The sequence below is a fragment of the Gekko japonicus genome, unplaced genomic scaffold (genome assembly GCF_001447785.1).
Source record: "Gekko japonicus isolate JY-2015 unplaced genomic scaffold, Gekko_japonicus_V1.1 scaffold76, whole genome shotgun sequence".
In the NCBI taxonomy this organism is placed as follows: domain Eukaryota; kingdom Metazoa; phylum Chordata; class Lepidosauria; order Squamata; family Gekkonidae; genus Gekko; species Gekko japonicus.
In genome coordinates, this window is record NW_015166420.1 from 470415 (window position 1) to 494096 (window position 23682).

The 23682-nt window shown below is 47.5% G+C and overlaps 1 protein-coding gene across 1 annotated transcript in view; it reads left to right on the plus strand.

Annotated features, from left to right (window-relative positions):
- KLHL17 (kelch like family member 17) overlaps nt 1-22860 on the plus strand; it is a 31419-nt gene extending 8559 nt beyond the window's left edge. Inside the window, exons 3-11 of the mRNA XM_015411670.1 lie at nt 1975-2196; nt 4190-4306; nt 8409-8622; nt 10573-10717; nt 11590-11757; nt 12896-12984; nt 19719-19792; nt 20238-20419; nt 22073-22860. Of these exons, the coding sequence (XP_015267156.1) occupies nt 1975-2196; nt 4190-4306; nt 8409-8622; nt 10573-10717; nt 11590-11757; nt 12896-12984; nt 19719-19792; nt 20238-20419; nt 22073-22301 (1440 nt within the window). The 3' untranslated portion in view covers nt 22302-22860. The remainder of the gene's footprint in view (nt 1-1974; nt 2197-4189; nt 4307-8408; nt 8623-10572; nt 10718-11589; nt 11758-12895; nt 12985-19718; nt 19793-20237; nt 20420-22072) is intronic.
- The last annotated feature ends 822 nt before the right edge of the window (nt 22861-23682 follow it).

Here is a 23682-nt window from a genome sequence, read left to right on the forward strand (position 1 = left end):
TCCGAGCTGGGGGAGGAGGCGGGGGGGTGGAGGAGACGGAGGAACCGGCGGGATGGCGGGGGAGAGCTTACCTGCTCCTGCTGGTTCCTCCGGCTGCTGAGTTTGGCGCCCCCCCGCCCCCCCCCCCGCAAGTTTCGCGGGTCTTCTTTCTTGTTTTATTATAATTTTTAATGTATATTATATGTTGTACGCCACCCTGAGTCCCGCGTGCAGGAAATGGAGTGGGATAGAAATCAAAGAAACCAAATAATCCCCCTCCCCTATTTAACAGTTCACTTTCCAAGGCTAACATGGCGCTGGGAACCTCTTACTTGCTTTGGGACGTTTCATTCCATCTTAAGAAAAGGGCTACTCTGCAACACCAAGTGAATAGCAGTAATACTTAGCATTGCGTATAGTATTTTGTTGGAGTGTTCAGAGTGCTTCATGCGCACTATTTCAGTGGCCTTAACAACAGTTTTGTAAGGTGGGCCTGTACTGGGTGGGCATGCTTCAAGGCTACCGAGTGAGATCGTGGTAATTTAAGGGGGGGGGGCTTTCAATTTATAAGTCGTATTTATATCAGCACAGATGCCATCAGGGCTGTGTTAATTCCCCTCTGTGTACGAGAACCACGGAAGAATTTTACTGAGCACCAAGCTGAGCTTAGAAAGGGATTTCCACCAGTAACAGGAGCGGCGGAACCTTTAATGATCTTTTCATGGAGGATCTCCTGTTCAGCTTTAGGGTTTCCCAAACATGGATTGGGGCCAGACATTGAATTGTTCTCGGGGTTGACTTTTGGTGCATGTCAGATGGGTGAAGAGATCAGGTCTTCGGTCATTCCATAAAGGCCCTGTAAGGCAAAGTTGTTCTGCCAGGCGTTTGGTCAAGGACAGTGATGGTTCACAATACGGCTGGCACCCTACCTGGATCCCTTTTCCTTGTGGAGTTCACTCCCTCCCAGGCCCGTAGCCAGGATTTCTCTTGTTCAGGGGCACTTAAATTTTAAAGGGGGCAGTCAACTTACAGTTAATTAAATTCATCTGAATCCCTGTCTTTAAAGGGGTGGGGGCTGTAAGCCTTTCCTTTCAAGGCACAGGGCAGCAGGTGCATCGGTTCTTAGGAAAAAACAGCTCAGAGGGCATTTAATTGCCTTCAGAAGGTATCTAAATGCCTGTTGAGTTCCCTTTCCACAGGGCAAGAAAGTTTAGAAGGGCACTCAAGTCAAGAGTGGTACCTTCAGTACATCTCCCACAATCCCCCTTTCTGCTAGACCAGTCCTGCTGTATACCACCTAGGTCATGGTGAGTCTTTCAAAAGCATTCCCATGAGCCTTTGTAAAAGGTAAAGGTTTCCCTTGCTTGAAAGCCAGTCGGTGGCTCAAGTGGTTGAGACGCTGAACTGCAGGCTGGAAGGTCGGTAGTTCAGCAGTTCGAGACCCGAGTGCCGCAGCTCCTGCCAACCTAGCTGTACGAAAGCAAGAAATTGCAAGTAGATAAATAGGTACCGCTTTGGCGGGAAGGTAACAGCATTCCGTGCGCCTCAGCGTTTAGTCATGCTGGCCACATGACCACGGAAATGTCTTTGGACAGGGCAGGCTCTTCAGCTTGGAAACGGAGATGAGCCTTTGGGAAATGTGCAAAAATAAGATTTATGGCATGGCTATTTGTGGGGCGAGGCTTTTCATCAAGGGGGCGGGGCCCTGAAATGCCCCACTGTAGCTACGGGCCTGCTCCCTCTCTGTGCTTACGAAGTGCTCCCGGATCGGGTGTGGGAGGGAACCGCAATAATTTTTCTCGCCATTTGCTTTTGATTATTGTATAATATGCTGGATATGGTTTTATGGTTTTAAAATTTGTGCATTGCCTAGAGCTCCACAATTGATAAATGTAATGTAATAAAGAATAAAGGCAGGATTAGGGGTAACCCTCCTGATCCCAGTGACAGGACAGAGACATTGCTATAAAAATCCCCTCTTCTCTGCCCTTCAAGACGCTGCTTCCCGCGGCCAGCCTCCTGCAGCTGAACGGGGTGCGGGACGCCTGCTGCAAGTTCCTCCTGAGCCAGCTGGATCCATCCAACTGCCTGGGCATTCGGGGCTTCGCGGACACACACTCCTGCAGCGATCTGTTGAAATCGGCCCACAAGTATGTCCTGCAGCACTTTGTGGATGTCTCCAAGACGGAAGAGTTCATGCTTCTGCCCCTCAAGCAGGTAGAGCCATCACTGCTGCTCTTGACAGTGGCTTCAGGTTTCTTTGATGCTGCAAGTAGTTTTAGTTTGTGTGCTTTAACCGCAATTCAGGGGCCATTACTCGGTTGCGCAAATCAGTCTGCCAAAATTGCTGTCCTACTGGCTTATACTTAATGCTGTTGTTTAGGGGCAGGAAAACAACATAACTTCTTTAAAGGCACCTTCCTTGCTCGTCTGGAAGCAAAATTTTACTCATCGTAGGTGACCAAGTAGGTAATAAGTAGAGAAGTAGAGACTGGATTTATACCCCACCCTTCACTACCCAAAGGAGTCTCAGAGCATCTTACAATCTCCTATCCCTTCCCCTCCCCACAACAGACACCCTGTGAAGTAGGTGGGGGCTGAGAGAGGTCTTTCAAGTACTGTTCTTGAGAGAACAGCTCTGGAAGAACTTGTGACCGACCCATGGTGACACCAGCAGCTGCATGTGGCGGCGGGAGGAATCAAACCCAGTTCTCCCAGATTAGAGTCCACCCTCCTAACCACTACACCAGACTAGCTCATAACCATTACACCAAACAAGATTTGCTGTTATCTCAGGGTTGCAGTCTTGGAGTTGTTAGCCTGAAATAACAACCCATGTTTACAAGATCAAGGAACTTCAGGGTCGGGGAGATTCTTAGTGTGTCAGAAGGGTTTTTGTGTGTGTGTGGGGGGGGGGGGTTTAAGTTAGGGAAGTTTTTGCAGCTTAGTAGCCAAATCTTTTTTACTTTCCAGGCCCAGAGACAAAGCTGTACAGCTGAGGGACAGGGGGGCTTGCTGACCTTATGAGGTGTCAGCAGTTAATTAAAATGCAGTCAATGTTTCCATGAGGCCTTCTCTGGCGCGACGCCAGTTTGGCCTGAGTTTGCCCTGAGCTGCACTCCCATACTTGACAAGGCACGGCAGGCCCTTCTGTAGATGGGGAGATATGAGAAGGGCTGCTAAAGGAATGAGCCTGGCTCTGTGGTACAGTGTCTGCTTTGCCTGCAGACGGCCCAGGAGTTCAGTCCTTGGCAGCTGAGAAGATCGAGTTCAAAAGGTCTCGGGTGCGAGGGACTGTCTCACTGCCAGCTGGGGAAGGCAGGCCACTGGTCTAATTTATACAAGGCAGCTGTTCGTATAACTAGTTTCACCATTACACAGTTGAGAGGATTCGTTTTCTCTGAGATCTGAGCTCTCGTATCGAGTGCAGCCTTCTTTGTATTGAGTTAAGGGGTGTGTGTGTGTGTGTGTGTGTGTGTGTGTGTGTGTGTTTTTAAAAAATCAAAGTGTTTTAGCTTGTATGGAGTAACAATTAAAAACTAGCACCTGCAGAAATCTTAATGCCTAGAAAAGGGCTGAGAAGGATTTTTGGGGGCCAGAGGAAAGAGATGATGATCCAGGACTTTGTACTCCTTTTCCCCTTTCCCCCAAACCCATAGGTTCCTTCCTTCCTTCCTTCCTTCCTTCCTTCCTTCCTTCCTTCCTTCCTTCCATTTATACCCCGCCCTTCCCACCAAAGCAGGCTCAGGGCTTTGCCCTTTGAAGCCCATGAATGCACGAAGTTGCATTCATCAGATCAGTTCATCAAGGTCAGTATTGTCTACTCTGATTGGCGGCAGCTCTCCAGGGTCTCAGGCCAGAGGTCTTTCACATCACCTACAACCTGACCCTTTTTTTAAACTGGAAATGCCGGGGATTGAACCTGGGACCTTCTGCAAGGCTGTAACCTGCTCTCCCACTGAGCCACGGGCTCTCCCAGTCTTAAGCTCTGCCCCCTTGCATTCCCCCCCCCTCCACTCCTTTCCAAATTCTTTGAAAAAGCAAGTGTTTTGAGGGAAATTTTTAAAGTAAAATATGCGGGTTTTGGTCTGGCACCCTGGAGCACAGAGTTGCACAAGCACTGATAGGTGATGCCTGAAATAGACGTTGTTCAGATCCATTTCCCCTTCCGCTCTGATCTCTGAACTAACCCACATTTCCCTCTCTGCAGGTTCTGGACCTCATCTCCAGTGACAGCCTGAATGTGCCCTCTGAAGAAGAAGTCTATCGGGCTGTCCTGAGCTGGGTCAAGCATGATGTGGACAGTAGGCGGCAGCACATTCCCAGGGTACGTGGTCCGGTGCAGGTTTTGGTTCTGTTCGGATGGGCAAAGCATTCCTTTGTCTGTCCTCTGTAACCTGTTTCATGTGACCAACAGAACGAGCCATGTGGACTCTCTGTGTGGTCTGTGAAAGAGGATTGTGATATTTTATTGAGAATTTTAGCTGTCCTTGCCCCCCTTGTCAACGCTTCTTAACCCATGGTGGTTCATTTTTGTTTGGTTGTTTCTTGGAAGCTGCATTTTAAAGGCTGGAGGTAGTACTTTGTGTTTGGTTGTCATTGTGTTTGTGAAGTTCCGTCATGTCTTTTCTTCCAGCTGTCTTTTTGTTTCATTAGCCTGGATATCAAGAGCAATTTTAAATAGTTACGACAACTGCAATGCTAGAGCCTTTGCTGATATGTTTAAGTGCCTTTTAAAAAATGTTTCTCCACATGCCGCCAACAAACTATGTATTTTTATGGGCCTTTTTTGATATTGGTGGTATTGTGCTTTGAGAAGACATTAAATAAAAATTATTTTTTTAAAAAAAGAGCCACATGGGGGCTTCTTCCTTTCTTTTCACCAATGGAGGCCTTTCCTGACAGAACAACCAATTTATGTTACTTTACTGTGGCCTAATTGTCGTCCTTCGCCACTCTGAATTTATTTAAAGATAATGCAGAGTATAGATGCTCTAAATAAATTTTTGTTGGATTCTTTTAGCAGAGCTACATTGCGTAGTAAAAATAAGGTGGACACAAACATGTGTGTATATTAGCTTATAATAAAAGTTTACTAGAAAACAAGGGAAGGGATACGTGGAATAAAATAACAAATACCCCAACTAACTAGTGTCCATCTTCCTGGTTTGTTTGCTCAGACTGGTGTCTGTGAGAGAACAGAGGAAGAGAAAGTTTCCCCCAGAAGGGCCACCCCCTGTGTACATGCCAGACTGCATGTAGCATCCTCAATAAATTGATTAGCCAATAGACATTCCCCAGCTCATCTTAATTAGGAATGACACCTCCCCTTCACTGGCTGGGGGAAAAGTGCCTAACATCTAATTGGTTATAAGCTATCTAACTAACATTAGTATGCATAAAGAACAAGTTAACTCTTTCATGACTGAAATGGCTGACACTCGCATAACCTAACCATTTTTTGAGGTGGGTTGCCACACAGGCCTTTTCTCCCTACCATAAACAGTTAATGCAGATTTTATTTAATAGGCAGGGATGGTATGGGGAAGTCAGGAATTGGAAAGGCTGAGGTAAACGTTTTTGGTAAAACCATATATTTTTCAGTTGCTAGACTAGATGGTGTTGAAGTAGCTTATTTTCACAAATTCTTGGTTCTTATCAGTGAGAGATGGTTGACTGAGTACTTAAGTTACAGTTACAATGTTTCTGCATTTTCCTAATAACTGTTCAGGTTTTCTGGAAGGGCCACTCTTGTAGTGTATCAGATTCTTTCCCCTTTTCTGAAATCACACTGTGTCTTCTTTCCCTTGAGTAGTCTATCACCGTTTCCTTTCACAACAGATCAGGGACCAGTGTTCCCTCTAAGCTGAGTTACTGTGAGCTTTTTTTTAGCCCCGGCTCACACATTTTTGCCTTTGCTCAGGAAGGATGGCTCCAGAGCAAACTAATTTATGCAGTAGCCAAATTGCTTGCTCACAACTTGAATGCCAGTAGCCCACAAAGTAGAATTCTTGCTCACAAGACTCCACAGCTTAGAGGGAGCATTGCCAGGGACTGCCTCAGTGCCCATTCCCTGTGTAACTGGACAGGACTTCTATTTCTTCCCTGAAAATATAATCCTATTCTTTTTGGCCTGATTGGGAGTTTCAGCCTGCTACCCAGTCTCTCTTTGCCGAAACCTCAAACCCCAGTTCTTGGCATCTGTGTGAAAATGTACTTAAGCGTAAACTGACACTAGACTCTGAATTCTTCGATGGAATTCTTTCTCAGGATGTGTTTAACACAGCTCAGAACAGGAGTGCTCCTGCCAATATGGAGGAAAGACACCTGTCTGCAGTGGTCAGAATGTTGGGTTGTGATGTGAGAAACTTGGGACCAAATGCCCACTAAGCCATGAAGCTCCTTGTGGGTGGTACTGGAAAGATCATGGTCTCTGATCGGAGCCAACCTCTTAGGGAGTTGTTGTCTTTTATCCTAGCCTCTGTGTGTTAAGTGCCATCAAGTGCTTCCGACTTATGGAGACCCTATGAATTAATGACCTCCAAAATGTTCTGTCGTTAACAACCTTGCTCAGGGCTGTGGCCTCCTTGATTGAATCAATCCATCTCATGTTGGGTCTTCTTCTTCACTTGCTGCCTTCAAATTTTCCTTTTCTTTTCCAACTGCCTTCAACTTTCCCAGTGACTCTTGTCTTCTCACAGTGTAACCAAAATATGATAGCCTCAGTTTACTTATTTTAGGTTCTCAGGGTTGTTGTTGTGAGGTTATTGAGGGAGAACCCAGCGTATTTCATTTCTTGGAAGTGACAGCAGAAATTAGGAGGGGCTCCGTAAGATTTATTTTTTCACGGTGACTGCTGGGCAAAGTAATTCCATATGTCTTGCCGCATGGAATTACTTTCGCGGCTAAACTTTACCCATGAAGAATGTTGCAAGAGAAATGTCACTTCGCAGCAATTCCTCTGCTGCCTCAAAAATGATCCTAATTTTACCTTAAACACAAGGAGATTTTTCTCTTTTCTGATTGTGCCGTATTATAAGCCCCCTGTGTGGGTGAAAGTAATACGACAGAAAACCTAATTTACCCCATTAGTAGTGTGTCAGATAGATAGATAGATAAATTGATTGATTGATTCACCCTTCTAAGTTTAATGAAGCCAGTGTTTAGAGGGGTGCAGCTTTGCATAGGATTGCTTTGCCAAGTTTAACTGAATCTTATGGGGGGGGTCATACTAGACCCCACTACCCTCAGCACTACTGTGCACTTTTCAGGAATCCAAGGCCCTTGGTCATAGCCCGGCCTCTCCTGCTATCTATGTTTCTTTCTCTTTGCTTCCATTGAATCATAGAGTGGAAAGGGACCTCCAGAGTCATCTAGTCCAATGCAGGAAATCCACAAATACCGTAGTGGCCGCTGTTCCATGCCCAGAAGATGACAAAAAACCTCCAGGATCCCTGGCCACACTGCCCTGGAGAAAAATGGCTTCCTGATCCCAAAGTGGCAATCGGTATTTCCCTGGGCGTGTAAGAAAGGGCCACAAGAACTAAGCACTGATGCAACCTTCCCTGCCCTCCCTCTCATGATCTGCCTAAGTTCACAGATCTCTTTTGTTCCCTACTTGGTGCCTAACCTTCAGAATTGTACCATAGTGAGAGTTACTGGACCTCCAAACTGCCACACAAGACTAGGCCAGGGAAGGTTTCAGACTGTGGAAGTAGGACCATTCAGCTCTTTTACATTCATGTTTTTTTAAATGCTGATGATTTTAGTGAATTAAGGCTGATGATTTTATGGATTTTAATTTAATTTGTAAATCTGCATTAATTGCAACTATATATATGTCATTACCCGCCCTGAGCCTACAATGGTGGGGAGGGCAGGATACAAGTCTAATGAAATAAATAAATTAATATAAATAGAAAGACCGAAGTGGATAGGCTGTGCCTTAAAAAAAATCAAGATGGCGGACACTGTGATTGACAAAGTGGTATTGGGAACAGATGAGACCATTATAAGAGTGGATTTGTTTATACCCTGACTTTTTTTCAATTATGGAACTCAAGGCAGCATATACAGTTTGCATATATAGTTTCCTATCCAGACACTGACCGTGTCCAGATCTGCTTAGTGTCACCATGGTAGCTACATCACATGACTTCAGAACATCCCCCTTTGGGGTCCTGAGTCCCTCAGGAAGCCTCCGGTGGTTGTCTTTTTCCTTGAGCTTTGTGAAGAGGAAGCCAAGAAATCACCATACAAGTTGTACATTTTTAATCACCTGCGTACCAGCAAGCGTCTAGAAGAGGCGTTGTTTGACGAGAAGTGAGGGGACACCACCCTGATTTATAGACAGGCGTTTCTCAGTCCCGCCTGTCCACACACAATCTGTATGTGACTCTTGTTCCTTACCGAGTCTTCTTTCTTCGTAGCTCATGAAGTGTGTCCGGCTGCCCCTTCTGAGCCGTGACTTCTTGATGAGCAACGTCGACACGGAACTGCTTGTGAGGCACCATTCAGAGTGCAAGGACCTTCTGATCGAGGCCCTCAAGTATCACCTCATGCCGGAGCAGAGAGGGGTCCTCAGTAACAGCAGGACACGACCCCGGCGTTGCGAGGGAGCCAGCACCGTGCTCTTTGCTGTGGGTAAGGAGCAGTGGCCAAGTCCAGGAGCCATGGGGAAGGGTGTTTGGATGGTGGGCTGGATGGTGAGGAGGTGTAACGGATGGCATGGTCTTTGGCCTCGTGCTGAGCAGTGAAGGGGTGCTCCCCTCAGAGCCACTAATTGCTGGTCTCATCATCTTTATCAGTTTGTAGTAGATAGGGCAAGACTGTATGATATACCATCTACCGTTTTGGGGTAGTGGTTTGGTGTAGAGCCAGTTTGGTGTAGTGGTTAGGAGTGCAGACTAATCTAGAAGAACAAGGTTTGATTCCCCAATCCTCCACATGCAGTTGCTGGTGTGATCTTGGGTCAGTCACAAGTTCTCTCAGAGCTGTTCTCAGAAGAGCAGTTCTCTCAAAGCTCTCTCAGCCCCACCTACCTCACAGGGTGTCTGTTGTGGGGAGGGGAAGGGAAAGGAGGTTTTAAACCGCTCTGAGACTCCTTCAGGTAGTGAAGGGCCGGGGTATAAATCCAATCTCTTCTCTTGGGTCAGTCACAAGATCTGGCACAGCTGTCCTTGAAAAAGAGCAGTTTGTGTCAGAGTTCTCTCAGCCCCACCCACCTCACAGGGTGTCTGTTGTGGGGAGGGGAAGGGGAAGGATGCTGGGAAAGACTGAAGGTCGAAGAAGACGGGGACGGCAAAGGATGAGATGGTTGGACAGTGTCATGGATGCAACGAACATGAAATTTAGCGGGCTTCGGAAGACGGCGGAAGACAGGAAGGCCTGGCGTGATCTTGTCCATGGGGTTGCGAAGAGTCAGACTCGACTGTGTGACTGAACAACAAAATATGATATTTGATGGAACTTGCCCTGAGCCTGCTATGCAGGGAGGGTGAGATACAAATCTAATAAAATAAATTAAAATAATGTCTCTCCCCCGCCCCACTCCCTCTCAGCTGTGGAGTCTTGTGAGCAAAAATTCTACTTTGTGAGCCAGTTTGGTGTAGTGGTTAAGTGCGCGGACTCTAATCTGGGAGAACCGGGTTTGATTCCCCACTCCTCCACTTGCACCTGGCTGGATGACCTTGGGCAAGCCATAACTCTGGCACAGCTGTTCTTGAAAAAGAGCAGTTTCTGTCAAGAGCTCTCTCGGCCCCACCCACCTCACAGGGTGTCTGTTGTGGGGAGGGGAAGGGGAAGGAGTTTGTAAGCCGCTCTGAGACTCCAAGTGAAGGGCGGGGTATAAATCCAATCTCTTCTTCTTCTCTTCTTCTTCTTCTTCTAAATTGATGTAAAGTTTCCAGACGATATTTATTTATTTTGATTTCTGGCCCTCCCTTCCCTGCACAGCAAGGCTCAGGGCGGGTTAAACAACAAGATTAAGCACAATTAAATATACATACAATCATCAAGAGTTTTACAAAATCAGTAATCCTAAACCATTAGATGGCAATCCGTAGCACAGTAGCAGCTACTCCCAAGAGCCCTACATCTGTGTACCCATGATGGTAAAAATACGAAGCAAGTGGGTGCACAAGGAAAACCAAAGAGGATAAGATGGGTGGGGGGCCAATACAGATGGAGTTCTGTTGCTTCAGCCACAAGCCTGGTGGAGCATCTCCGTTTTACAGGCGCGGCGGAACGGCATTAAATCCCACAGGGCCTGGATCTCAACTCTGGTTGAGGCTAGGCAGATGTCTTTCAGGCTGGGGATCACCAGAAGATGATGGTCCGTAGAGCGTAAAGCTCTTTGAGGGACATATTGAGAGAGACGGTCCTGCAGATACGTTGGTCCCAGACCGCACAGGGCTTTGAAGGTAGCAAGGTACCTCCCCCCCCCCCCCAAAAAAAAAAGCTCCAAACCCCTGCATGCTAACTTCATCTTCTCAGAACCAAGCATGAACATGTGGTCCCTTGCCTCACAGACACATCTGTTTCCCAGCATTGCCTTCTGGGTCTTCACTTTCCCCCCCTGGTGTTTCTGGACAGGCGGAGGCAGCCTCTTTGCAATCCACGGCGACTGTGAGGCCTACGACACCCGCACGGACCGCTGGCATATGGTAGCTTCCATGTCCACCCGCCGGGCCAGGGTGGGCGTCGCTGCCATTGGGAACAAGCTATATGCCGTGGGCGGGTAAGAAGGAATTCTCTGCCAAGGAGAGGCAACTTTTTACAAAGCATGTTTTTTCGAGGAAGCGGTAAAGGTGAGGGAGAGAGAATGCTGTAGAAATCCTCCTTTAGGTAGCAAAAGGGGCTTGGTCAGGAAGAAATTGTAACTGAGCCTGTGCTCTGAAGATAAAAGGTCCATGGTTCAATTCCCAATGCCTCCACATAAAAAGGAGCTCAAGTAGCAGAGTGTTATGAAAAGCCCAAAGTTGACATTGTTGGGCGTCTGGCACCAGTCACCCAAACAGAGCCCATTGCAGGTGTAGCATCTGCTTAAAATGCAGTTCCAGTTCAGTCCTTGGTATATATCAAGCAAAAGGACCCCCTGATAGAGGCTTGGAAAGATCTCTAGCCTGAGAACCTAGAGAGCTACATGCGGGCAAATAGCACTGGGGTTGATTGATCAGTGTATAAGCTGGCAACGATCCTCCAAATTCTCAAACAGAGGACTTTTCCAGCGCTGATACCTGAGAGCCATGTAAACAGAGGTGATTGAGCATGAGACCTTTTGCGTACCAAGTTTGTGTGTGTTCCGTCTAGTAAGCTATGGGTCCTTCCCAGGAAAGGTAGCATGCTTCTGATGGCCAGATGCTTCTGATAGCCTGGTAGACATCAGAAGTAAGCAACATCCATCGTTCCAGCCCTTGTGGATTTCTCCAGAAGTATCTCTGTAGTAACTGTCAGAAATGCTGTGCTTGATGGGCCACTATGTCTGCCTGGGCCGTCCTTCTGCTCAAACCCAGTAGCTATTAACCTGATGGACAGGTGTTGTGGATGAGATTCGGAACTGATCCTAGTTCAATTCATGGAACCTTCAAAAAAAGAAATCTTTCATTGCAGCTACGATGGAACCTCTGACTTGGCTACGGTGGAGTCGTACGATCCAGTCACCAACTCTTGGCAGACGGAGGTTTCCATGGGAACCAGGCGGAGCTGTCTAGGGGTGGCGGCCTTACACGGTCTCCTCTACGCAGCTGGAGGGTATGATGGAGCGTCCTGTCTCAACAGGTAAGGGAAGATACCTTTGGAATCCAGCTGTCCCTTCTGCTCTGTGGTGGTAACTAGGCCACCGTGGATTGCCGAGAGGTCACTGTGGACATTGTCATAAGGGCCAGCGTCCTTTTTAGGTTTTCTTTAATTGGAAAGGTTTCTTCGATGTCTCTGAGGCTCCAGAAAGAGAGTTAAGTTATAGGATCACCCTGGCAAGTACTTGGAGGGGAGACCTCCAAGGAATACCAGGGCTGAGATGCATAGGCTGGCAGTAGCAAGCCACCTCTCTGACATGTCCTAGCCCCTCTAAGGGTCAGCAGAAGTCAACCACGGCTACCAGGCACACACACATACACAAAAGTTACAGGGTCACAACTCATCAAAGTTTCTGTGGCTGCCGATACACTTCTGATTCAAAGAGTGTTGGTTGTTACCTTGAAAGCTCTCCACAGCTTAGGAATGTAGTAGTTGAGAATTCTCTGCTCCCATGTGAAGTCTGGCCACAGTTCATTGGGGCTCTACTCATAGGGCCCTCACCTTCTGCAGGGGGAGGGGGGGATGCGTAGCCTCAAGGGACAAGATCTTATCTATGTTGTGTCACCTTGACTTTGGCATGCCCGCTACATCCTTGTTTATCTGGCATTGAAGCTGATGAGTATCAAGTACCAGGAAATCTGTATCATTTTACCCAGGACGTTTTATGTTCCGTGCTCTGGTCTGGTCTGCTGGATTGACCTCTTCTAGCAATGTTTATTGACTGCTGACCTTTTATTCATTGTGCTGCTATTGTTCTGGGTTTCTCTCCCCCCCCCCCCCCCCCCCTCTACTGTTGGCTGGTACTTCACTCCTCCTGGATTTTAACAACAGGATTCTAAACTGGGTTTTATGGGATTTGTTGTGATTAGGTTTATTCGGCTGCTGCTGTGTCCACACCTTATTCTTTTGAAATCATTCCTTACTGTATTTATGGAAGTTCTTGCTAATTGTTAACCACCCTGGGAGTCAATAAACTGAAAGCACATGATAGAAACATTTTTTTAAAACGATAGCCTGTTCAGCACCATTAACTTCTGTGACTTTTTTTAAACCAGCAGTCCCCTCTGCCTGTGAATATCTGTTAATTCTTGGCCTGTTTCTCTGTCTTGACCTGCCTCAGTGCCGAGAGATATGATCCCCTAACAGGAACCTGGACCTCGATCGCAGCGATGAGTACCAGGAGGAGATACGTCCGGGTGGCAACACTAGGTAAAGCCACCTTTATTTACTACTATCAGTCAATCAGTATTTATTAGCCAAAGGCCATTGCAGACTCACTATACATCCAGAGTGAAGAGATGTCAAACAACAAGTGACAGCAGTAAAATACAAAGGCGTTAAACCAAGTGACTTCTAGAGTCTAGACAATATTTAACAGGCAATTACCAAGTGTTAAAATTATTTAGTAAAATTTATCCTACAAAACCTATAATGATTAATTATTCAGCTGGCAAAACTCTGGGAACTCTGGGAAACCTTCAGCCTAAACTAAAAACTCTAAGCTGGGCCATTTTCATTTACATGGGGTCCATTTTCGTTTACATGAGTCTTTTCTGTAATTGTTTATTGTGCCATCTGTTGTTTTATTGGCTTTATCGCTTTTATTGTTTTATAAATCTTATGCTGTAAGCCGCCCTGAGCCCACTTGTGGGATAGGGCGGGGTATAAATTAATAATAATAATAATATACGCTATATATAAACTGTAATATAAACGGAGGCCTGGTAAAGCACCAGGCATTGACTTAATCCCTCCTGAATTAATAAAGAAGAACTCGGAATGGTGGCTCCCGATATTAACATCCTTATTTACGGCACCTGACAAGACCAGAAGAATTCCAAGGGATTGGGGCGTGGTGATTATCTTGCCTATTTATAAGAGAGGCAGTAAAGATGTGCCATCAAATTACAGACCGATTAGCTTACTTAGCACACTGAGTAAATTATATGCAAGAGATTTGCAGTGAATTTACTACTACCCAGGGGTCATTTTGTAAAAAAAGAGGTGCAGGAGCTCATTAGCATAACGTATTTGCATAACGTATTTGCATATGCCACACCCCCTGACATCACCGGACGTGTGTCAGAAAGCAACACCCACTGCTCAGGCTTCACTGGACTATTTCGGATGTCTAGCTATTGGGGGGGGGAGGCGGCGGAGTCTCCCTAGCAGAGGAGGGAGAGCTTGTACCTGAATAAAACTTGGTCTTAAAGGTGCCACTGGACTGTTTTGGATTGCTAGCTATGGGGTGTGTGTGTGTGTGCAGATCTGTCCTCGCAGAGGAGGGAGAGCTTGTACCTGAATACGCCCCCTGAGCTCCTTACTGCCGGAGCTCCACTCCTGTGCGCTCCCGCGGGAAATGACCCCTGCTACTACCTTTAGAGTAGACCTTTGTCACTGAAACTCAAGGCAGATGGTTCAGTTCTTTAAAATGCAGTAAAATCATCTTAACAGGGTTCCCCAGCATGGTGCCCGCGAGCTCAACGGTGCCCACCAGCACTTCCCTCCAATGTTTCCTCCAAGCTGTGGAGTCTTGTGAGCAAAACTTCTACTTTGAGAGCTAATGGCATTAAAGTTGTGAGCGAGCGATCTGACTACTGCATAAATCAGTTTGCTTTGGAGCCCTCCTTCCTGAGCTAAGACAAAAATGTGTGAGCCAAAGGCTCAAAAACTGTGAGCTAGCTCACACTAACTCAGCTTAGAGGGAACACTGGTACCCACCAAGCTTTTCAGAAATTGGGCGGGGCCATTGTAAGTCAGGGCTTGTTATTGGTTGCCCTCCTTCCAATGAAAGAGTTTTCCACTGGAAGATCAGGAGGCACTAAGAGGAACCTGGGCTTTCCTTAGCCTGTGTATGGTTCCATTCCCCCCTCAGGATTTCCTTCTTCGCAGGTTGTGTGAGGAGGGACGTATTCCATTTGGCTTGATCACCTGAGGTGGCCATTTTGGGTTTGGCTCTGCCTCCTGGGGCAGCCACTTTGGGGAGGCTCTTGCCTCTCTTGCTCAGAATTCAAAAGGTGCCCACAGGCTAAAAAATGCTGGGGGGGGGGGGTGGAGTGCCATATAATATATGTGCTTAGTTCTTGTGGCCCTTTCTTACACACCCAGGGAAATGCCAATTGCCACTTCGGGATCAGGAAGCAATTTTTCTCCAGGCCAGTTTGGCTGGAGATCCTGGAGGGTTTTTTTGGTCATCTTCTGGGCGTGGAACAGGGGTCACTGCCTGGGTGTGTGTGTGTGGGGGGGGGGTATTTGTGCATTTCCTGCATTGTGTAGGGGGTTGGACTAGATGTCCCTGGAGGCCCCTTCCAACTCTATGATTCTAGATCCTCCCCCTCTCCAAGATCCACCACAACTTGGAAATAAGTCCAATGGGAGGAAGGGACAGCTGTGAATTATCAGCTCCTGCCAAGTCTCCTCTGCAGACCCCTCCCCTCACTCAATTTTCTTACTTAATCTAGTGTGGAGGCGTGTAGTAGCCCCCCTCCCCCGACCAGTCATACCATCGTGACGTGCAGCCCTCCCCCACCCAGTCCCATCCCTTCAAAACACTTTTGCTCCTTGCTTCTAACAGAACTCTGCATCTTCTTTCTTTCATAATGAAGCCAAAACCTCAGGAGAAATCTAATTAGAAAACTGCTATTTTAGGCTGAGCACACCCTCATTGATATCACAGAGTTGGAGGTCCCTTCCAACTCTGTGATTCTATATACGGTAAAACCCACATTTGGGTTCATAATTTCCGCATGCATCCCTGGAGCATTCTTCCACACTGAGGAGCGGCAGTCCACCAACTGCAGCCGTTCTCTCACAAATCTGGGATGCTGGCGCAAACGGCAAAGCTGTGCCTGAGATGTTTGCAGAATGACTTGTTTCATGATGCTGCAGAACTGCTTCCTTTAGAGTTTGCGTGCAGGAGCATTATGTTCCTTCTGCTCCGATTAACTGCGTTCCATCCCCCTCCCTGGACTACTTAGTTATTCCCGCTCAGCTCATGAATGCAAGCGCACCGTCGTCAGGACACCGCATGCGCTGTGCGCTCCTGTGGTGGCCGAAGAGCCGCCCGTGCCTCACCTGTCGAAAAATTTCATCATGACAGCAGGGAGGACCGGCTGCGCCATAAAGCCGAGGTCGGGGAGGCGAGCCTGCCGGCGGTCTTGTCGGGCTGCCGTCTGTCACGCACAGAACAGCTCAGAAACTGCCTCATGAATGTTTAATGAGGCCCTGCACCAGAGGAGTCCGCCACCAAGTGGCAGGAAGGAACTCCGTGTCCGTGCACTATGAGATAATCTTCCCAGAGGGGCCTGTCTCAGAACTGGGGCCTGAGCTACGGCTGTTAATTGCTTTTGGTCTCGTGTTTCTGTACGTCTCAAAACGCTGCCTCTGTCGGGCTTAATTCGCACTGTGGGGGCCGGTTTGCCCTCAAGCTGTACCATACTACAGGAGGGGGGCTCCTGTGACAAAAAGAATTCTCTCTTTGCCTTGAAAATTAGATGGCACAGAAGAGGGTTTTAGCCTCTGCTGCTTCCTGACGTGCTAGTTTTCTGTGTGCAGGGAATTGCTTTTTAAGGAGGGGCGTTAAAGTTACAGGAGCCTCAACCTGGAGGCTGCCGTGGGAGAGGGCGTTGCCTATCTCTTTTTTTAAATATAATTTTTATTTTGAACTTTTTAAGGGAATACAAAGTAAAAAAAAGGGGGTAAGGGGAAAGAATAAAAGGTAAAATCAGGGGTGGGAAATGATCAGTAAAATCAGTAAAAGTCAGCTTTTTCATCTTGGTCAGTAATTTGTCAGTTTTTTAAAAAATTGGTCAGTAAAGTCAGTATTTCTTTGATTTTTGTGAACGCAGTTTGTGTTTTTCCGTTTTCATTGCTGCATTTTTGGGGAAACATGATGACTCCCCAGTGAGAAGACAGATTGTTTTCAAGTACTTTAAGGACTTTGTTCCTAAGAGTAAAAGTGATTTGGTGAAATCTTCCACAAAGTATTGCAACATAATTAACCTCTTAAAACAAGAGACAATGAAAGTAGAGGTGATGGATATTCTGGGATTCAACATGGCACAGTTCATGCTAGAAGGAGTTGAGAAAGCAATGGAAGAAGAGGACAAGGGAAAAAATGCTTGTGGGTGCAGTGCAGAAAACTGTTGAGAAATGAAAGAGTTTGTGAATAACTTTATTTATTCAATTTATACCCCGTCCTCCCTGCTGGAGCGGGCTCAGGGTGGCTTACAAAGAGATTAAACATATAGGTAACAAATTATATACGATCTTATATAATAAAACTCTACATTATCATAAAGTGCTAGTAAGTGATCAAGTACTTATAACAATGCTTACAGAAGGCAGAACCAATACTAGTGTTGTAATCAGATGATCTATATTGGTCTCTATATTTTGGCAACAGCACAGGCTGTTGGTGGTAAGCCAAGGACCAGGGCACTGTCACTTCTCAGTTACTTGATGTTATCTGGTGTGGCTCCTTAGTCGGAGGCCTGGTGGAAGTGCTCCATCTTGCAGGCCCTGTGGAACTGTAAAAGGTCCCGAGGGCCCTGATCTCTTCTGTGGGAGCTCATTCCACCAGTACGGAGCCACCACTGAGAAGGCCCTGGCCCTGGTTGTGGCCAGCCTGGCATCTTTAGGACCTGGGAAGCCAGTCAGTTTTGTGACCCTGGGCACAGTGGTCTCTGGGGAACATGTGGGGAAAGGCGTTCCCTCCGGTATGTGGGTCCCTGACCATAAAGAGCTTTAAAGGTAAGTACCAGCACCCTGAAGCGAATTCGGTATGCTATTGGCAGCCAGTGCAGTGCTTTCAGCACAGGCTGGATCTGCTCCCACATAGGGAGGCCCATCAGAAGCCTGGCTGCAGCATTTTGCACTAGCTGTAGCTTCTGGATTTGGGTCAAGGGCAGCCCCATGTAGAGAGCATCACAGTAGTCCAGTCTCAAGGTGACCACCGCATGGATCACTGTTGCCAAGTCACTGCATTCGAGGAAGGGAACCAACTACCTAATCAGCCAGAGGTGGTAAAAGGCTGATATGGCAGTGGCTGCTACCTGGGACTCCACTGTTAGTGAGACCTTGCAACACACATATTTCCAACAGAGTGCCCTAGGGAACTGTCCCTCCGATAGGGACTTGTTGATAATCTCCCTTAGGGCATCTCGAAACCCATCATGGCCAGCTTTAATTAGCCATGATGGGCACGGGTCAAGGCAGCACATGGTAGGGCGTACAGTTAAGAGCAGTTTTTCAACTTCCTCCAGGCTGAGCGGACTGAAATAATCCATAACCTGACTAGAAGACGTGCATGGAGCCTCGAGTTTACTTACTGTCGCAACTGTGGTGGGGAGGTCATGGCAGAGCGACAGGACTTTATCTGCAAAGTAGCTCACAAAGGCCTCAGAGCCAGTGTCCAATTCCCTAACATTTGATCTGCCTTGTGGCAGAACAGTCATAGACTGAATTATTCTAAATAATTGGGCTGGGCATCAGCTCGCAGACACAACCGTGGCTGCATAATACTCTCAGTGGCTTTGACTGCTATCTCATGGGATCTCATAAACGTCCTATAAGATGTTCTTGTGGCTTCATCGCAGGAGTACCGCTACTGTGTCTCTAGCCATCTTAGCCTTCGCTTCATCAGCCGCAACTCCTGGGTAAACCAAGGAGCCAGCCTAGAGTGAGGGCACAGAGGGCGTCGGGAAGCGATCTCATCGATGACTGCTGAGAGTCGTCAACTGTGCCAATCTTCCACAAACTCATCTAATGAGCCGCCAGGGGGCATCAGATCCTGCAGGGCCATTTGAAGCCACATAGGGTTTATTTGGCTCCACGGGCGAGCTGAAATCTGCTCACCACCCAAACAGGGTCGGGGTGAAACATTCAGATAGGCCTTCAGGACATGATCGTCCGACCATGGCACTGCTGAAGCAGTGACCCGGTCCACTGTGACCCCTGCTGTGAAGATCAGATGGAGCGTGTGTCCAGCCCAATGAGTGGGGGTTGTTACATATTGGGAGAGTCCCAGCGCCACCACGGATGACACTAGGTCCATCGCCTGAGTGGGGGCCACATCATCCGCATGGACATTCAAATCATACAGGACCAATCAATCTAGGGTGTTCCAATGCCCAGCCCAACATGGCCTCCACCAGGGATGGCAGGCTGCTGTCCAGTTCTTTTTTCATTAAAAAAAAAAAGATAAAGTAAAAGCAAAGACAAGTCTTACCTTACAGTAATTATGTTTTGTTGTCATAATTATTACTTTATGTTTGGTTTTTTAAATGTTTTTGCTGTTTTGCTGTTTTATTATCTGCAGTATGTGATTGTTTTTAAAAGGGAATCTTTTTTTGCCTTAAATTTTGTACAATAATGAAAACACTGTCCTCCATTCATTAAAAAAATTCAATAAAAAGGTGTGCAATCCTTTTATCTGGGCCATATCTAACTATGGGGATGGTGGAGGCCAGATAATAATCATTTTTAATGAAGTCCTAGTTATACATTTAAAACACTAGCTTATCAGTAGGCTGACATTAAATTGTTCAGTAATTTGTCAGTTTTTTGTCAGTATTTGGTCAGTTTTTTTGGAATTTTGGTCAGTAAAATCAGTATTTTTGACCCTCTGACTAGTTTCCACCCCTGTAAAATTACCAAAACATAGTATAAAGGGCATTTTCCCCCAAATATAAAGGACAATCCTTGATGCAAATACTTGAGTATTTAGGAAAATTATATAACATTATAAGTTTAAAAACCACTGTAACAACCTACTTCACATTCTACCATTTTCACATAATATATTAACATTTCTATCCTATCTTATATAATAAACCATGAACAACACCGTTGCCTGTCTCATTGAGCAGAATGTAACCAAATTATGGTCTCCAGTGTGGCTTTTTTTGTTACGGTGGTTAATGGATTGTGGGGTTTCTTTACAGATGGCAACCTATATGCTGTTGGGGGCTACGACAGTTCATCTCATTTGGCTACTGTGGAGAAATACGAGCCACAGGTAAACGTGAATTTGAAGAGGCAAAGCATGGAACGTTTTAGGAGAACAGGGTAAGGGTTAGGGTGGGAGGGTGGAATTATGCTACAGGCATTCCCCAGGGCGATGTAGGGGGTGCCACTGAAGGTGAAGGCTGAAATGTGCTGGGGAGCAGAATGGTGCAAGTGCTAGTGGGTGTCAATGACAGGCACGAAAATGGCACAAGCCCCGGTTTGCAAACCCAATTCAAACCGTGGCTTCTGTTTCTCATTTGCTGTCTGATTGGCAAACTATGGTTCTTCAGTTCAACCATCACGCCAAACCTTAGTTAAGCTTCCCTGGTGATGATTCGAAGTGATATCTGATTTGACCTACGTGTGCAAGAAAACGGGTGCTGATGGAGAAACAATCCCTTTGCTCTCTGTCTCATTTCCTCCCCCCCCCTTCCTTTGCCAACTCCTGCCACTAGATAAACACGTGGACTCCGATCGCTAACATGCTGAGTCGTCGCAGCAGTGCTGGCGTGGCTGTGCTGGAAGGGATGCTGTACGTGGCAGGTGGCAACGACGGGACCAGCTGCCTTAACTCGGTGGAGCGCTACAATCCTAAAACCAACACTTGGGAAAGCGTGGCGTCTATGAATATCCGGAGGTAGGAAAGCAGAAAGGTGTCCCAAAGAGACTTTGGGTTTTGCTTCCCTGACAATCTGACCACGCTCTCACACTGAAGCTACTATCAATCAGGGTTCCCGAACTTTTTGAGCCTGTAGGCGCCTTTGGAATTCTGGCACAGTACGGTGGGCATGGCCACAAAACGGCTGCCGTAGGAGGCGGAGGCAGCCCCAAAACAGCTGCTGCAGCTTACCTGCAGTCACACCATGAAAATCCTTCTGCTGTGGGGGCAGTTGCTGCCAAAGCAGTATTTAAACAAATCTGTATGGTAATCAAATCTCCAATAAGAACATCAGAGAAGCCAGTGTTGGATCAGCACTGAGAATGCAGAGCGTCACTTGTCCCAGACTGAGAGTTCCTGTCTATACCTTGTGGCTAATAGTCACTGATAGACCTCTGCTCCATATGTTTATCCTGTTTCCTCTTGAAGCCATCCATGCTTGTAGCCGCCGCCACCTCCTGTGGCAGTGAGTTCCAGGTGCTAATCACTCTTTGGGTGAAGAAGCCCCTCCTGGCCCTGCCTGCTTTCTAAAAACACTTGGCGGGCACCAGGAAAAGTGTTGACAGATACCATGGTGCCCAGTGGCACAGTGTTGGGCACCCCGGTCTACTCCGACTGTCAGCAGTATCCCAGTGCTTCCTGACCCTTGTGCATGCAAAGCGTGCGCCTCGCCCACTGTGCTACGGTCACCGAATCTTTGAAACAGAGTAGAGACCATCCTAAGGAGCTGCAGTGGCTCAGTGGTTAAGATGCTGAACTGCAGGCTGGAAGGCCGGTAGTTCAGCAGTTCGAGACCCGACATGACCACGGGAACATCTTCGGACAGCGCTGGCTCTTCAGCTTAGAAACGGAGATGAGCACCGCAACCCTAGAGTTGATTCAACTAGCTTTCAAGCAAGGGAAACCTAGATACCGTCCTAAATTGAGAGGACAATAAGTTGCCTCCCTTGATTTTCCAGCACCTTGCTTTGAGGGTAAAACCCTTTATGAACAGCTTTAAGAGGAGGATAAATCAATGGCAACTAGCCATGGTGACAGAGGGGAACCTCCACATTCAGAGGCACTAAGCCTGTGAATCCCAGAGCCAGGAGGTAACAGCAGGGGAAGGTCTTGGCCTCTATGCCCTGTTAATGGCCATCGAGAAGAACTGGTTGGCCACTGTGTGAGACAGGATGCTAGGCTAGAGGGGCTATTGGTTTGATCCAGCAGGGCTCTTCTGATGTTCTTATGAAAGCCTTGGCCTCTACACCTCATTGTTGGCTGTCCAGAGGAACTGGCCGGCCACTGTGCAAGACAGGATACTGGACTAGATGGACCACTGGCCTGATCCAGCAGGGCTTTTTTCAAGTTCTTCTCAGGGGAAGGACTCGGCCTCTGTGCCCTGTTGGCTGTCCAGAGGAACTGGCTGGCCAGTGTGTGAGACAGGATGCTGGACAAGATGGAACATTGATCTGCTCCAGCAGGGCTCTTCTTACGTTGTTATCAGGGGAAGGCCTCGGCCTCTGTGCCATGCTGTTGGCCCTCCAGAGGAACTGGTTGGCCACAGTGCGAGACAGGATGCTGGACTAGACAGGCCACTTTTCTGATCCAGCAGGGCTCTTCTGACGTTCTTGTTGTCTCTCATCTTCTCAGGAGCACCCATGACTTGGTGGCCATGGACGGGTGGCTGTACGCAGTGGGCGGCAACGACGGCAGCTCCAGCCTCAACTCTATTGAGAAATACAACCCGCGCACCAACAAGTGGGTGGCCGCATCGTGCATGTTCACCCGGCGCAGTAGCGTGGGCGTGGCCGTCCTGGAACTCCTCAACTTCCCGCCCCCTTCCTCGCCCACCCTGTCGGTGTCCTCGACGAGTCTTTGACAAAGAGTCCGCTCGCGCCTCACCACAAGGGGACTGCAGCATCTGTCGGAGCGCAAAGCCGGCTTGGCCTGACCCTTGTGGCAGCCACTCCCTGTGAAGGAAGGGATGGGGAGCGTTGGGTGCCGTGCTCAAGATCTTTCTAGTCATCAGTCCCGACAGGAGGTTCGTTTCTGGCCATTGTGGTGCAGCTCCGAGAAGGGATTTCTGGACTGCACTTCCTTAACGCGAGAGCCCCTCCGGCAAACGAGGACCTCGGCCGCTTAGGTCTTCACCATCTCCTCCATCATAGCTCCACCTGATTTTTGTCTGGTAATCTCAGACCAGTCTCAATTATTGTCTCCTGTTTCCACCACTGGATGTGACCTCTAACTCCACCTTGTGCAGTGGAGCTTTAAGACGACGCAGGAAGGAAACAAACCCAAGAGAGAAGGACTCTTGCAGGCTGTGTCAGCGGCTGAATGTAAGCTGTGAATGTCACACAGTTAGCCAAAACTTCTTACCAAGCCTATAGCGCACTGTTAAAAGACTTAACAGAGGCAAACGCCTCTCTCGCTGGTGTCTATAGAAAGGGATGCCTTAAAAAAAAAAAAAAACAAGAAACAGGGCTGGAGGGGAGCAATGACAACATCGCAAGACCTCTGACATCGTGGTCCCTCATCCTGTCGACCTGATTTGTGTGCCACCTGTTCTGACATTCCTCAGTCCTCTTTGGTGGCACTTGTTTGGGGGCATCCACCAATGTTCTGGCTCCAATATTTAACTTTTCTTTTTCTCATTGGATAGAAGCCAGTCTGAGGTATTGATTGCTCCCCCCCCCCCCCCCGGAGGGCTCTGAGTTCCTACTTTGAGGAGGATGTAAACTTAACAGGGTGGAACAGAACTGCAAAAGACTGCACATTTGCCGTTAGTTAATCTTGACTCTTTTTTTGGGGGGGCTGGTAGTTTACAGTTCTTTAAAAACCTTTTTATTTATTTTTTGTTGGATTTTCAGACAAATCCGGTATTCTCGCACCATTCTTCATACTCTTTTTTTTATTTAAGTATGAGGTTTGTGGAAAGAGAGCGAAAAGCCAAGTGAGGTGCTTTTCGAAACACATGTACATATTTTGCCAGCGAGTGCGGTCTGATGAGGGGGAAAAAGGAAAATTTGGTACAAAAGCGCCATTGAAATTAATGGGGGGGGGGCTCCCTCTGCGATGAATGGGGGTTGTGTGTCGCAAACCCTCCTGAGCTCTTTTCCTTTCAAAGTGGTGGTATCCGGTTCCTATTCATGTCAACAGGACTGTCCTGTTTCTTGCATAACTCTAATTTCACTTCAGTGGCGCTTGCAGAGGAAGAATTCCTCACGGACCACAACTAGTATAACTGACTCAGAAGAAGG